At 38.8% G+C, this 15,305-nt stretch overlaps 1 protein-coding gene across 3 annotated transcripts in view; it reads left to right on the forward strand.

Annotated features, from left to right (window-relative positions):
* The window catches only part of ZXDC (ZXD family zinc finger C), a 63,903-nt gene that overhangs the window by 18,273 nt on the left and 30,325 nt on the right, over positions 1 to 15,305 (forward strand). Inside the window, exons 5-8 of one of the 3 annotated variants that reach the window (XM_023725669.1) lie at positions 2,212 to 2,382; positions 5,219 to 5,907; positions 7,044 to 7,106; positions 7,775 to 7,859. In XM_023725669.1, the coding sequence (XP_023581437.1) occupies positions 2,212 to 2,382; positions 5,219 to 5,907; positions 7,044 to 7,106; positions 7,775 to 7,859 (1,008 nt within the window). Of the gene's footprint in view, positions 1 to 2,211; positions 2,440 to 5,218; positions 5,908 to 7,043; positions 7,107 to 7,774; positions 7,860 to 15,305 lie in introns of all 3 variants that reach the window. The other 2 variants (XM_023725648.1, XM_004368407.2) reach the window with 2 other exon arrangements.

Below are 15,305 nucleotides of genomic sequence, written 5' to 3' on the forward strand. Positions count from 1 at the left end.
GCCACTTGCAAGCTTTTAAGACCCCAGGCACTGTGCAAGAACTAGGAGGTAGAAGAGAAGCACTAAACATGTTATTAGGCCAGTTATAACTGAGATGGCCTGTGAAACCATGATCCTAAACCCCTAAACCAAGGAACCAAATCCTGTGAGGTTTTTTTGTTGTACATAAGCAGTTTCAGCAGCTACTTTTTTTTTTTTCTTTTGGTCATTGTTGTAAATATATCTATCACACAACTTTTCCAATTCAAATTTTTACAGGTATATAATTTATTGACATCAATTACAGTATTTCGCTGTGAAACCCTACCCTTAACAATGCGATTTTTCCATCACTGTTAACACCGTCCTTTCCCCTCCGTGCTGCCCCTCCTAACCACTAATAAACTTTGGTCTCTATACATTTGCCTTTTTTTTTATATAAATGACCAGAAACCAAAACCAAACCCATTGCTGTGAAGTCGATTCTGACTCATAGTGACCCTATAGGACAGAGTAGAACTGCCCCATAGGGTTTCCAAGGAGCAGCTGGTGGATTCGAACTGCAGATCTTTTGATTATTGGCTGATCTCTTAACCACTGAGCCACCAGGGCTCCTATGTAAGTGAGGTCATACAATATTTGTCCTTTTGTAACCTATTCATTGACTTATTTCACTCAGTATAATGTCTTTAAGCTCCATCCATATTGTACCATGTATCAAGACTTGATTTCTCTTATTGGCTGAGTTATATTTTATTGTATGTCTGTAACACATTTTGTATATCCATTGATGGGCATTTTAGGTTTTATTGATGGGCATTTAGGTTATTTCCACCTTTTGGTTATGGTGAATAGTGCTGCAGTGAACATTGGTGTACAAATCTCTGTTTGAGTCTCTGCTTTCAAGTCTTTTGGGTATATACCTAGGACTGGGATTGCTGGATCATATGGTATTTCTATTTTTAGTTTTTTGAGGAACCACCACATTGTTTTCTACAACGGCTGTTCCATTTTGCATTCCCGCCAATAATGGATAAGGGTTCCAGTTTCCCCACATCCTCACCAACATTTGTTCTGTTCTTTTTTTCGATCTTAGCCATCCTAGTGAGAGTGGAATGGTATCTCATTGTGGTTTTGATTTGCATCTCTCTGGTGGCTAATGACATTGAACATCTTTTCATGTGTTTGGTGGCCGTTTGAATGTCCTCTTTGGTGAAATATGTATTCAGGTCCTTTGTCCATTTTATTATTGGGTTATTTATCTTTTTGTTGTTTTCAAAGTTTTATATATATTTTGGTTATTAGATTCTCATCAGATATATGGTTTCTGAAAATATGTCCTAGTTGTTAGCTTACGTTTTCACTTTTTCAGTAAAGTCTTTTGATGAACAGAAGTTTTTAATTTTTATGAGGTCCCATTTATTTAGTCTTTTGCTCTTTTTGCTTTTGTTATTATATTAGATAATCCATTGTTAAAAGCTAGGCCTGACTGCGTTGCCCCTGCATTTTCTTCTAAGAATTTTAAGGTTTTGTTAGCACATTTAGTTCCTTAATCCATTTTGAATTTGTTTCTGTGTATGCTGTGAGAAATGGATCTGGTTTTATTTTTCTGCATGTGGAAATCCAGTTTTTTCAACACCATTTGTTAAAGAGACTCTTCTTTCCTCATTGAATGGACTTAGCATCCTTGTAGAAAATCAGTTTATTGTGATGTGTGGGTTTATTTCAGTGTATTATGGATGTGTGGGTTTATTTCTAGACCCTCAATTGTATTTCCTTGGTCTGTATGTTTCTTGTTATACCAGTACCAAGCTGTTTTGATTACTGTAGCTGTACAATATGTTTTAAAATCAGAAAGTGTGAGTCCTTTGTTCTTCTCTTTCAGTATCGCTGTAGCTATTCGGGGCCACTTGCCATTCCACATAATGTTGAGGATTGTTTTTTCCATTTGTATAAAGAAAACTGATCGGGATTTTGATTGAGATTGCATTGAATGTATAGATCACTTTGGGTAGTATTGATCTCTTAACAATATTAAGTCTTCTAACCCAAGAAAACGGAACATCTTTTCATTTATTTAAGTCTTCTTTAATCTCTTTTCACAGTGTTTTGTAATTTTTATTGTATAAGTCCTTCACGTCCCTGGTTAGGTTTATTCCTAAATATTTTATTCTCTTAGATGTTATTGTAAATGGAATTGTTTTCCTCAGGTTTCATTCATTCTTGTTCCAGGGTGCTGTGCTCGATTCTCTGCTCGCAGTAGTCTATACATTCACTCTAAGAAGCACCTCCAGGATGTGGACACTTCAAAAAGCCGCTGCCCGGTCTCCACCTGTAATCGACAGTTCACATCCAAACACAGCATGAAGACTCACGTGGTCAAACAGCACAACCTGCGCCAAGGTCTTGTCACTTTATGTGTCTCTCAGGGAGTGACAAAGATGTATATGCTTGATACATGTAAGAGTTTTCTGCAAGGAGGAGACAAACAGAGTGTTGCTTCTTTCTTATTTCAGAAATTATCCAGTTTTTAGTTCAAATTATTGTATTACAGTGAAGTCTTACCAGCCCATGGACCATGGTTACCAAGCCTGGTGGCTTCTCTTTAGACTCTCCTGCCACTTCCCTGCCTCTGACCTCTAATCTCTCCCTTGTCTTTAAAGTGCTTTTGTTGAAGAATTTCCAGTCTTTCCTTTTGTCAGTGTTTCCTAGCATATGTCTCCTAAATCTGTGTCTTCCCCTGTGACCTTTGTCCTGGATTCTGAGCCTATTGCTCCAATGTTTCCATCCTCTTTGACTCTGGCTCCTCTCTTTCCAAGTCATATTGTTATTTCTAAGCAGTGGCATTCAAATCTGTCTCCTCTTCTCCGTCCTCATTGCGAAATTGATGTCAGACCGTTGAAATTTATTTCCTGTGTGAGATAGAAAGCCATTAAAGATCAGAATAGAGTTGTGTTTTAAGGATATGCTCTGGTGGGGGATGTGAGGACTTGGAGAGTGGAGAGATCAGAGAGTGGAAACAATACAATGGCCCAGATGCATATAGAGGGGAGGATTTTGGAGTGTGGTTCTCTCAGACCTTCCACAGCATTATGGCATGGGATTTAGATAACCTGCCTCTGGGACCTCATCCACAGTCTCAAAGGCAGGACATTGCATGAGTGGGTAGCAGCAGTGGCTACCTCTCCCCTACCCTTTCCTGGCTGGAGACTAGAGCACTCACTCCACACTGGGCGCGTGGTTGGAGACCTGTATGTTACTAACCAGCGCCTTCTTATTTCCACCTATTTGACAGGGAGTGTCATGGTGTGGGTAGAACGTCTGCCTAGGAACGTGGCCATTTCCCATCTCTTTGAGCCCCAGTCTCCCCATCTTTAACATGTGAAGATAATTTGAGTAGTTCTCAGAATGAAAAGTCTTGTTGAAGTGCCTAGTGCAGAATTTTTAATTTTCTAAAAGAATCATACCATTTTCTTTCAAAATGTTTCATCGGTACTTGTCAGCTGCCGTGGAGTTGGCCCCCGACTCATGGCAACCGCATGTGTGACAGAGTAGAACTGCTCTTTAGGGTTTTCTTGGCTGTAATCTGTATAGGGCAGATTGCCAGGTCTTTCTTCCATGGTGCTGCTGGGTAGGTTTAAATCATCAACGTTTAGGTTAACAGCCAGCCGCAAACCACTTGTACTACCTGGGCTCCCTTCATTGATAGTAAGAGATATTTATTGAAGAAGTGATAATATATTGATCCTTTTTTTTTAAACTGAACTATTATGACAGCTGGAGAAGACATATTCTGAATTTGGTTTTTCCTTTACGGTCTAGAGTAGATTTCTCTCACAGGTTGCTTTAAAAACGTAATAGGTGCTCTGGGCATTCACAGCTTTGGAGTCGGAGTGTGGGCTTAGCTAACAGTTGGTGTGGAGGGGTAGAATCACAGAACCAAGAGCACCTTTCCCTCTGGGCACTGGGTTATTTCCTCTAGGTTAGGTACTAGCACACTGAGGAAGCTACAGCTAGAGACTTCTTGGGAAGGAATAATATGGAGGCTTTATTTGGCTCTTTCCCTCAAATTTATTGTGCTCCCATTTTCCTATTTGCTTGGTGCTTAAAAAGAGGCCTTAGATTTGGTATAATTGGTGTGTGCTTGTATATATGATCCAACCTGAGTATTCATTGAAAATTTTTTTGAAGTGTGTTAATGTTCATTATTCTACCAAAGGTATTCTGATTATTTAAGTTACTTAACTGAATAACAAATAATCCTCATCCTGAAAAATGTTATGGTCAAAAGTTAAGACACCAAATGAAGAGGCATCTATTAGATTTATTTCTACTATAATCATTAAATGCTGCTTATGGGTTAGGCACCCTGCTAGGAGCTCAGGTTACAGAGATGGGTCAGATAAGGTTCTGCCTTCAGGGTGATTATTGCCTGGGAGGGCAGGAAGAAGGGAGAGGGTATTCGAGGTTGGAAATAGAATGGTGGGAGAAGGGTGCCACAAGGGATGGAGTGGTTGGTCTCTGGGCTGGGGAGGCCACCAAGAAAAACTTCATTGAACTGGACACATGTCCAGAGCACTGGGGTGAGCTTGATGTCCTAGTTCTTTGTTTTGCCTCCGTCCAGAGTCAGGCCAGGCAGGACAGTTTTGTTCCTACTGCTCACCCCCAGATGACTCAAGTCATTTTTGGGGTGGCACCTAGCTGTGGAATGAGGTTATAGAGTTTTATGAGACAAAGCTGACACAAGCTGATTCCAAAAGTATACTCAGAGCCAGAGTTCAGCTTGTAACTGACTTCTTCTGAAGGTTTACGTTACATGAAAAAATTTCTGTTCTTCTCAGATAGGTGCTGTGTTGTAGAAGAAGGAGTTACAAGCTTTGAAGCTTGAAAGATATAGATTCATATCTTGCCACTCAGTGTTATCAGTTCATGTGACTTTTGGGAAGGTTATTCTGTTTTGAGTCATTTCGTCTGTCTGGAAGAATCCCTGTCAGCTTGAGGAGTGAGGCAATGTATGTACGAAGCACACCATTGAGCATTCTGTTCCTTCAGTTGTGTTTGTCGGTCCGCTTTGATGTGCCAAACATGGACTCCCAATCAGTCGTAACTAGGCAACAGGGTACATGAAGGAGACAGTAAATGTTACTTTGATGGGTCACTTGCTAACATCTTGAGCATAAACAAAATTTCTTAGTCTTCTGAGATCATAATATAACTGGAAAATTCATTCCTTTTTCAGATCTCTTATCTCAGCTAGAAGCTGCAAGTTCTCTTACGCCCAGCAGTGAACTTACCAGCTCAGGACAAAGCGAGCTCAATAATATAGACCTTGTGTCTCTCTTCTCTAATGCATCTGGTGATAATAATAGTTCGACAGTTGCATCGGACATGGCATTGGTGAACTCTGGAATCTTGACTATTGATGTTAATTCTGTGAGCTCGTCTCTGGGAGGGAACCTTCCTGTTAACAACAATTCCTTGGGCCAGATGGACCCACTGGTCCTGGTGGCCAACAGTGACATTCCTTCCAGTCTGGATAGCCCTCTCATGCTTGGGTCAACGGCACCGGTTCTTCAGCAGAGCAACTTAAATCCAGATGATGTGCAAACTGTAAGTGCAGAAGCATTAGGTTGTCTGGTGTCTCTTCCTGTGAAGAACTTGAGTCAAGACCCACAGGCTTTGACCTCCAGCAGCAATTCGGCATTGAACAGATCCACACCAACCCCTTCAAACAGCCCCGGTGGAAACAGCCATGTCCCAGAACTGCTGGCTCCAATCAAAGTGGAACGGAACTTGCCTCCTGGCCCAGATGTTGGGCCACAGGAAAGAGACAAAGTGGTAACCCAGTTTGGGCTCTCCAACCCAGCAGAAAACTGCAGTGCTCAGAAAGACATAGACCTCAGTGCAGTGCCCGGAAACTTGTATTTGGTATGAAGTGCTATATTCAGTCACCACCACATAGCTCACTCCTTTTACACTCAATTTTGAGGAAATTCTGGATTAATCATTTATATGCAGACATTTCTTACTGGTTTACAAAAGAGGACACAGCCCTGGCCAACAAGTCTGGAAATCTGAATTCTTATCTTGAGTCTGGAACTGACTAGCTTTCACGACCTTGAGCAAATCACTTAACTTATCTGAGCCTTAAATTCTCACTTATTTCTAAAATGAGTGGGTTTGGCTAGATGATTTCTAAGGTCCTGTTAAATTCTGTGATTCCATGATAATGTATTCTTTCTCTTGAAAAAAATTGGGATATTTCATAATGGTGATATGTTTTGCCTTGGTCCTTCTCACGTGATAAAATGACCTTAGAGTTACTAATGACCAGAGGAGGTAGAATCACGATATAAACTATCTTTAAAGGTTTAATGGAAACTTTAAAACCATGCCAAATATTTTTTTAAAAATTAGAATTAACAAGAAAAGGAAAAAAAGGGAATGGTCTGTGAACCTTCATTCCTGGAAGACTGTAAAAGTACTTCACCAATTTTCAGGCTGGACGTTTAATATACTTTAATTATGTTTATATCATTTATACGTTTAATATAATTTGAAGTAATTTAAAGACTCTTGGGAGAGTCTTTTTCTTCAGACTTCTTAGATGGGAATGATCAGGTAGTTTTTTTCTTTGTGGCACAGGTTAAATTTTATGGTAATATTTATATTGTGCAAAAATGTTCAATCTTTTAAATTAGAATTAATTGAGAGGGAACTTAATAACTGAACTAGCATGGAGCCAGCTTTATTTTTAGTTTGAAAAAAGTAGAGTCTCTCTGTCTCTCCTTTTCTAGCGTCTTAACTTTGTTACTGGCATAGTCATACTTCCTAGCATTTGCTTAGGTTGCCACAGCGATTACTAAGTGGACAGGTAAACGGGCAGTGAGTGGGGGATGGGTTGCAGTTCAGAGGTAAGGGGGGACATCAGCCTCTCTGTGCAGGGGCGTGGTGTCTTGGTAGTTCTGTCATGTCCCACTCCATCTCCAGAACCGGAACTGTGGGTGGAGGCAGGAGGAGCTAGCAAGACCTTGATCCTAACCCCTTGTTCATTTTCTTGCTAGCTGTGTGACCTTGGGCAGCCTCGCTTCTCTGAGTACAAATGGTGTGTGGTGAATGGGTTTCAGGTATGCCACGAGCTGTTGAGGGTTGTTCTTTTTTCATTTCTTTTTTTATAGTGATAAGTATTAAACCACTTTTCTTATAAAACATACATAGGTTTACAACAGTTGAAGTCCTCTTTGAATACTGTTTGTCTGGCTCTCAGTAAACTTCCTGAATTCAGTAACTCATTTATTGTTTTAGTGAATGAGACTTTGAGTATAGCACCTGCTGCCAGGGAGGCCTCTGCAGGGGATATATCAATAGGACCTCCCCCAGTCTGCTGTACATAATTGCTTTGTGGCATATTTTGGGAAATGTTGGGAAGTACTGCAGTAAATTAACCCTGAGTCACCAAGGGAAGGCTGGTTATTCATTTCAGAAAGCAGAGAAGTGTGTAATTCGTTTTATAACAGTTTCTATGTAAAATATTTTAGTATGTTTTAGACTGGAGGAATAAACTTTGCTTCTCTGAATAATAAAATTATATATATTGTTCCAACTCGTGAGTTTGTTTAGCTGTCACTAATTGGTTGTGGCATTTGATTATTTATATGCCTCTGCTGGAGATCCTAGAATGATTGTTGGAGCTTTAATATGTCCAAAAAGCAGACTTCTAAATTTCAGTAGTTCACTTGCTACCCTTCCTTTGCTATTTCGATCCAGTGACTGACACACTTTTCTTTGGTCTCAGGAAAGTGGGGGCTCAGCAAGAACTGATTACCGAGCCATTCAACTAGCCAAGAAAAAAAAGCAGAAAGGAACTGGGAACAATGCAGGTGAGGATGTGTGTGCTTCAGTGACTGTAGTTTCTGAGGTCTGTTTTTTCTCATGGAAATAACTGAGAGTTATCTTGATGTCGACTTAAGTAAGCACAGAAGAAACACATAGAAGAGGCATTTCTATATTCTTTGCATTACTTTTATGTTCCAAGTGCCCTTTTATCCTTTATCAGCTCCTTAATTTTATCAACCTAAAAAAAGTTAGTAACAAAATTTCCAGCCTCAGTATAACCAAAACCGATTGCTGTTGAGTCAATTCCAGCTCATAACAACCCCATTGGACAGAGTAGAACTGCCCCATAGGGTGTCCAAGGAGTGGCAGATAGATTTGTACTGCAGCTGAGCTCTTAACCACTGTACCACCAGGGCATCAATATGGGCATGTTTTATTTACCTAAAAAAGCTGCATTGAAGTTGAGGATTGCAAACTCTGTTACCTGGAAGGTTTTTAAGGTAAATAATCAAAAGCAGGCCACGTGTCAGTAAAGCAGAGGTGGAAACCTGATAACAAATGGCCTTTGTAGTTGAGAAGACCTTGGGAGTGGGCCTGATACTGTCCCCAGGGGCAGCCATTCCATAGCACCAGCCACTGGGTGCTGTGTGGCATTATAGGCCCCAGTTCAGAGTGGTATTGAAATCATTGTAAAGTGTCAGCAATTTTGAATTTTTAAAAGACACTGTGTAAACCAAACACGACCTGCTAGTTTGTAACCTCATGTGTAAGTCCATCTTAAAAACGTAATAATGGGACACAGTGTTTACAGGAAACGAGAAAGTCCTTTTGTAAAGGTCACAGTGAATTTTTCTAAAACCTGCTTCCACGATATATTTTTTGTGTATTTGTTTTTTTTACTTATTTAAAAAATGTTAAGGGGTATGTAGGTTAAAAAAACCCATTGCTGTTGAGTCGACTCCAACTTATGGTGACCCCATGTGTTACAGATTAGAACTAAGTCCTGTAGGGCTTTCTTGGCTGTAATGTTTACTGAAGCAGGTTGCCAGGCTTTTATTCCGTGGAGCTGTTCAGTGGGTTGGAACCGCCAGCCTTTTGGTTAGTAGTCCAGTACAAACCGTTTGCAGCACCCAGGATGCCTGTGTAGGATCAGAGATACAATTTTATATCTTGCTTTCAGTGTTTAGTGATATCATGGCTTCTTATTTAAAATAAATAACCATTTTCTGTTAATGAATTTTTTTTAAATATTCCCCTGTAATGAATATTGTATATGTTGGTGTTAATTGTGATTTAGGAAGGGTTACCTCCACAGTTCCCAGAGTATCAAAATGGAGTTGACAGAGACAGTAGAAGAAAGTGTAATGGTGGTGGTGAAAACCTGTAAGGTGAAAGAATTCACACACAACAAACACAATTAGCGAAAGAGACCAAATGCCTTTTTCAGGAGTTTATCTGGTAGATAAGCTTGAACTTGAAGGAGAAAGAAAACTACAAACACGAGGTAAATAAAACACGTTGAATTCATTGCATTGCATCAGAGTGACACCTGTAGAGATGGTTTTATTTTTTTCTCATTGTTTTTATAATATTTCAGCATTATCCTAAAAAAAAAGGACGCTTTAAAAAAACAGCCACATTCTGTTACTGTGTCTTCAAAAATTAACAGTATTTCCTTAATACCAGTATCTAGCAGATTATCAAACTTTCAGTTGTCTCAATTTTATTTATAAAAATAAATATTTTTTATAACTGTCTGTTCGAATCAGAATCAACCTAAGGCTTATATATTACTATTGGCTGATAGGTTGCTTTTTTTATTTATTTTTTGGTTGTTGTACTTTAAGTGAAAGCTTACAATTCAAGTTAGTCTCTCATACAAAAATTTATACATACATTGTTATGTGACCCTAAATTGCTCTCCCTATACTGTGACAGCGTACTCCTCCTTTCGACCTCTGATTTCCCATGTCCATTCAACCACTTCCTGACCCTGTCTGCCTTCTCATGTCACCTCCAGACAGAAGCTGCCCGTTTAGTCTCATGTATCTACTTGAGCTAAGAAGCACACTCTTCACAAGTATCATATTCCGTAGTCCAGTCTAATCTTTGAAGAGTTGGCCTCGGGAATGGTTTTAGTTCTGGGTTGACAGAGATTCTGGGATCCATGCTTTCTGGGGTTCCTCCAGTCTCAGTCAGACCATTAAGTCTGATCTTTTTACTAGAATTTGAGTTCTGCACTCTACCTTTCTCCTGCTCCATCAGGGACTCTGTTGTGTTCCCTGTCAGGGCGGTCATTGGTGGTAGCCGGGCACCATCTAGTTCTGGTCTCAGGCTGATGCAGTCTCTGGTTTATGTGGCCCTTTCTGTGTTTTGGCTAATACTTTTCCTTGTGACTTTGGTGTTCTTCATTCTCCGTTACTCCGGGTGGGTTGGGACCAATTGATGCATCTTAGATGGCCGCTCGCTAGCTTTTAAGACCCCAGACACCACTCACCAAAGTAGGATGTAGAACATTTTCTTAATAAGCTTTGTTATGCCAGTTGACCTGGATGTCCCCTGAAAGCATGGTCCTCAAATCCCAGCCCCTACTACTCTGTCCCTCGAAGTGTTTGGTTGTATTCAGGAAACTTCTTAGCTTTTGGTTTAGTCCAGTTGTGCTGATTTCCCCTGTAGTGTGTGCTGTCCTTCCCTTTACCTAAGATAATTCTTGTCTACTATCTAGTTAGTGAATACCCCTCTCCCTCCCTCGTTACCCTCGTAACCATCAAAGAATGTTTTCTTCTGTGTTTAAACCTTTTCTTGAGTTCTTATAATAGTGGCCTTATATAGTATTTGTCTTTTTGTGACTGACTAAATTCAGTCAGCATAATGCCTTCCAGATTCCACCATGTTACAGGATGTTTCACAGCTTCATCGTTGTTCTTTCTTGTTGCGTAGTATTCCATTGTGTGAATATACCATACTTTGTTTATCCATTGGTCCGTTGATGGGCACCTAGGTTGTTTCTGTCTTTTTGCTGTCGTGAACAGCACTGCAATGAACCTGAGTGTGCATATATCTATTCGTGTGACGGCTCTTAGGATATATTCCAAGGAGCAGGATTGCTGGATTGTATGGTACTTCTATTTCTAGCTTTTTAAGGAAGTGCCAAATCCATTTCCAGAGTGGCTGTGTCATTTTACATTCCCACCGACAGTATGTAAGTGTTCCAGCCTCTCCACACCCTCTCCAACATTTATGATTTTCTGTTTTTTGGATTAATGTTAGCCTTGTTGGGGTGAGATGGTATCTCATTGTAGTTTTAGTTTCTCTAATGGCTAATGATTGTGAACATTTCTTCATGTGTCTGTTAGCCGCTTGAATGTCTTCTTTGGTGAAGTGCCTGTTCATATCCTTTACCCATTTTTTAATTGGGTTATTTGTCTTTTTGTTGTTAAGGTTTTGCAGTATTTTGTAGATTTTAGAGATTAGACGCTGATTGGATTTGTCGTAGCCAAAAATTTTTTCCCAGTTGTAGGTTGTCCTTTGACTCTTTTGGGTGAAGTTTTTTGATGAGCATAAGTGTTTGATTTTTAGGAGCTCCCAGTTATCTAGTTTCTCTTCTGGTGTTTGTGCATTGTTACTTATGGTTCGTATTCTGTTTATGCCATGTATTAGGGCTCCTAGCATTGTCCCTATTTTTTCTTCCATGATCTTAATCGTTTTTGATTTTATATTTAAGTCTTTGATCCATTTTCAGTTAATTTTCGTGCATGGTGTGAGATATGGGTCTTGTTACAGTTTTTTGCAGATGGATATCCAGTTACGCCAGCACCATTTGTTAAGAGACTGTCTTTTCCCCAGTTAACGGACTTTGGCCCTTTGTCAAATATCAGCTGCTCATAGGTGGATGAATTTATGTCTGGATTCTCTATCCTGTTCTATTGGTCTGTGTGTCTGTTGTACCAGTACCAGGCTGTTTTGACTACCGTGGCTGTTTAATAGGTTCTAAAATCAGGTAGTGTGAGGCTTCCCACTTTGTTCTTCTTGAGTAATGCTTTATTTATCTGGGACCTCTTCCCATTCCAAATGAAGTTGGTGATTTGTTTCTCTGTCTCATTAAAAAATACCGGTGGAATTTGGATCGGGATTGCATTGTATCTGTAGTTTGCTTTGGGTAGAATTGATATTTTCAAAAGGTTGAGTCTTCCTGTCCATGAGCAAGGTATATTTTTCCACTTATGCAGGTCTCTTGGTTTCTTGCAGTACTATTGTCTTATAGTTTTCATTGTATAGGGTCTTTTACGTCTGGTTAGATTTATCCCTAAGTATTTTATCGTCTTAGGGACTGTCGTAAATGGTATTAATCTGGTGATTTCCTCTTGGAAGTTCTCTTTGTTGGTGTAGAGGAATCCAGCTGATTTTTGTATGATTACCGTGTATCCTGATACTTTGCTAAAATCTTCTATTAGTTACAGTAGTTGTCTTGTGGATTCTTAAGGGTTTTCTGGGTGTAAAATCATATAACCTGCAAATAGAGAGATACTTTTACTTCTTCCCTACCAATTTGGATGCCCTTTCTTTCTTTTTCTAGCCTAATTGCTCTGGCTAGGATCTCCGGCAAGGTGTTGAATAAGAGTGGTGATAAAGGGCATCCTTGTCTGGTTCCCGTTCTCAGTGGGAATGCTTTCAAACTCTCTCTCTTTAGGATGATGTTGGCTGTTGGCTTTGTAAAAATGCCCTTAATAGTATTGAGGAATTTCCCTTCTATTCCTATTTTGTTGAGAGTTTTTATCATGAATGGGTGTTGGACTTTGTCAAATGCCTTTTCTGCATCGATTGATAAGATCATGTTGTTCTTGTCTTTTGTTTTATTAATGTGATGGATTACATTGATTGTTTTTCTAATGTTGAACCATCCCTGCATACCAGGTATAAATCCCACTTGGTCATGGTGAATTATTTTTTTGATATGTTGCTGAATTCTATTGGCTAAAATTTTGTTGAGGATTTTTGCATCAGTGTTCATGAGGGATATTGGTCTGTAATTTTCTTTTTTTGTAGTGTCTTACCTGGTTTTGGCATCAGCGTTATGCTGGCATCATAGCATGAGTTTGGGAGTATTCCATCCTTTTCTATGCTCTGAAATACCTTTAGCAGTAGTAGTGGTGTTAACTCTTCTCTGAAAGTTTGGTAGAATTCTCCACTGAAACTGTATGGGCCAGGGCTTTTTTTTGTAGGGAGTTTTTAAATTATCTTTTCAATCTTTTCTTTTGTTATGGATTTATTTAGTTGTTCTACCTCTGTTTGTGTTAGTTTAGGTAGGTAGTGAGTTTCTAGAAATTTGTCCATTTCCTCTAGGTTTTCAAATTTGTTCGAGTACAGTTTTTCATAGTATTCTGTTATGATTCTTTCAATTTCAGTCGGGTCTGTTGTGATATCACCCATCTCATTTTTTATTCGGGTTATTTGCTTTCTTTCCTGTTTTTCTTTTGTCTGTTTGGCCAGTTGTTTATCAGTGTTGTTGATTTTTTTAAGGAACCAGCATTTGGCCTTGTTAATTCTTTTAATTGTTTTTTTATTCTGTATTTCATTTAATTCTGCTCTAATTCGTATTTCCTTTCTTCTGGTGCTCAAGGGCTTCTTTTGCTTCTGTCTTTCTACATGTTCGAGTTGTAGGATTAATGTTTTGACTTTGGCCCTTTCTTCTTTTTGGATATGTGCGTTTATTGCTGTAAACTGACATCTGAGCGCTGCTTTTGCTGTGTCCCGAAGTTTTTGATAGAATGTGTTTTCATTCTCATTTGATTCTGTGAATTTCTTTATTCCATCGTTAATTTCTTCTGTAACCAAGTAGTTTTTGAGCAAGGTGTTGTTCTGTTTCCATGTGTTTGATTTTTTTTCCATGCTTTTTTTGTTACTGATACCTACTTCTATGGCTTTATGGTCAGAAAAGATACTTTGTAATATTTTGATGCTTTGGATTCTGTTAAGGCTTGCTTTATGGCCTAACATGTGGTCTATTCTGGAGAATGTTCCATGTGTGTTGGAAAAGAAAGTATACTTGGCTGCTGTTGAGTGGAGTGTTTGGTATATGCCCATGAGATCAAGTTGGTTGATTGTGGCATTTAGGTCTTCCATGTCTTTGTTGAGCTTCTTTCTGGATGTTCTGTCCTTTACTGAAAGTGATGTGTTGAAGTCCTCTAATATTATTGTGGAGCTGTCTATCTCTCTTTTCAATGCTGGTAGAGTTTGTTTTATGTATTTTGGAGCCCTGTTGTTGGATGCGTAAATATTTGTTATAGTTATGTCCTGATGGTGTATTGACCGTTTAATCATTATATAGTGTCCTTGCTTATTCTTTGTGGGGGATTTTACTTGAAAGTCTATTTTGTCAGAGGTTAATATTGCCACTCCTGCTCTTTTTTGAGCGTTGTTTGCTTGATACATTTTTTTCCATCCTTTGAGTTTTAGTTTGTTTGTGTCTTTAAGTCTAAGATGTGTCTTTTTGTAGACAGCATGTAGATGGATCGTGTTTTTTAACCCAGTCTGCCACTCTCTGTCTCTTTATTGGTGCATTTAGTCCGTTTACGTTCAGCACAGTTGTTGATAGGTATGAGCTTAGTCCTGTCATTTTGATGTCTTTTTTTTGTGTGTTGTTGACAGTTTCTTTGTTCCACTAAGTTTTCTGTGTTGAGTTGTTTTTCTTTATGTATTTTCATTGTTGTTGACTTTGTATTTGATGAGTCCTTACATTTTTTTTTTAAACTTTGATGTGTAGGATTGTTAGTTTCCTTTGTGTTTACCTTAATATTTACTCCTAGTTTTCTAAGTTTAAAACAGTCTTTCGTTTATATTGCCTTGACTGCCTCATTATTAAAAATCTGTGTCTACCTTTTTTAGTCTCTTTTGTTTTAATGTTGTCATCTTTTACATATTGACATCTCTGTTTCCCTGTTTTCAGTGTTTTAGCTTTAAATTAGTTTTGTGACTTCCCTATCTGGGTTGATATCTGGTTGCTCTGTCCTGTGGTCTAGTCTTAGGTTGTTATCTGATGTTATTGGTTTTCTAACTGGCGGACTCCCTTTAGAGTTTCTTGTAATTTTGGTTTGGTTTATGAAAATTCCCTAAACTTCTGTTTATCTAGGAATGCCCTAATTTCACCATTGTATTTGAGAGACAGTTTTACTGTATGTATAATCTTGGCTGGCATTTTGTTTTTTTTTTTTTAATTGTACTTCAGGTGAAGGCTCACAGAATAGTTTCTCGTGAAACAGTAGTACACATGTTGTTTTATGACATTGGTTAACAACCCCACAACATATCAACCCTATAACTTCTCAACCTTTTTTTTTTTTTGGTGAAAATACACATAGCCAAAGATACACCATTTCAGAAATTTCTACATTCACAGTTCAGTGACATTGACTATGCTCTTCCAGTTGTGCTGTTATTCTCACTTAAGATGAAGGCTTACAGAACAAAATAGTTTCTCATTTAACAGTTAC

The sequence above is a fragment of the Trichechus manatus genome, unplaced genomic scaffold (assembly GCF_000243295.1).
Source record: "Trichechus manatus latirostris isolate Lorelei unplaced genomic scaffold, TriManLat1.0 scaffold00001, whole genome shotgun sequence".
NCBI classification, from domain to species: Eukaryota; Metazoa; Chordata; class Mammalia; order Sirenia; family Trichechidae; genus Trichechus; species Trichechus manatus.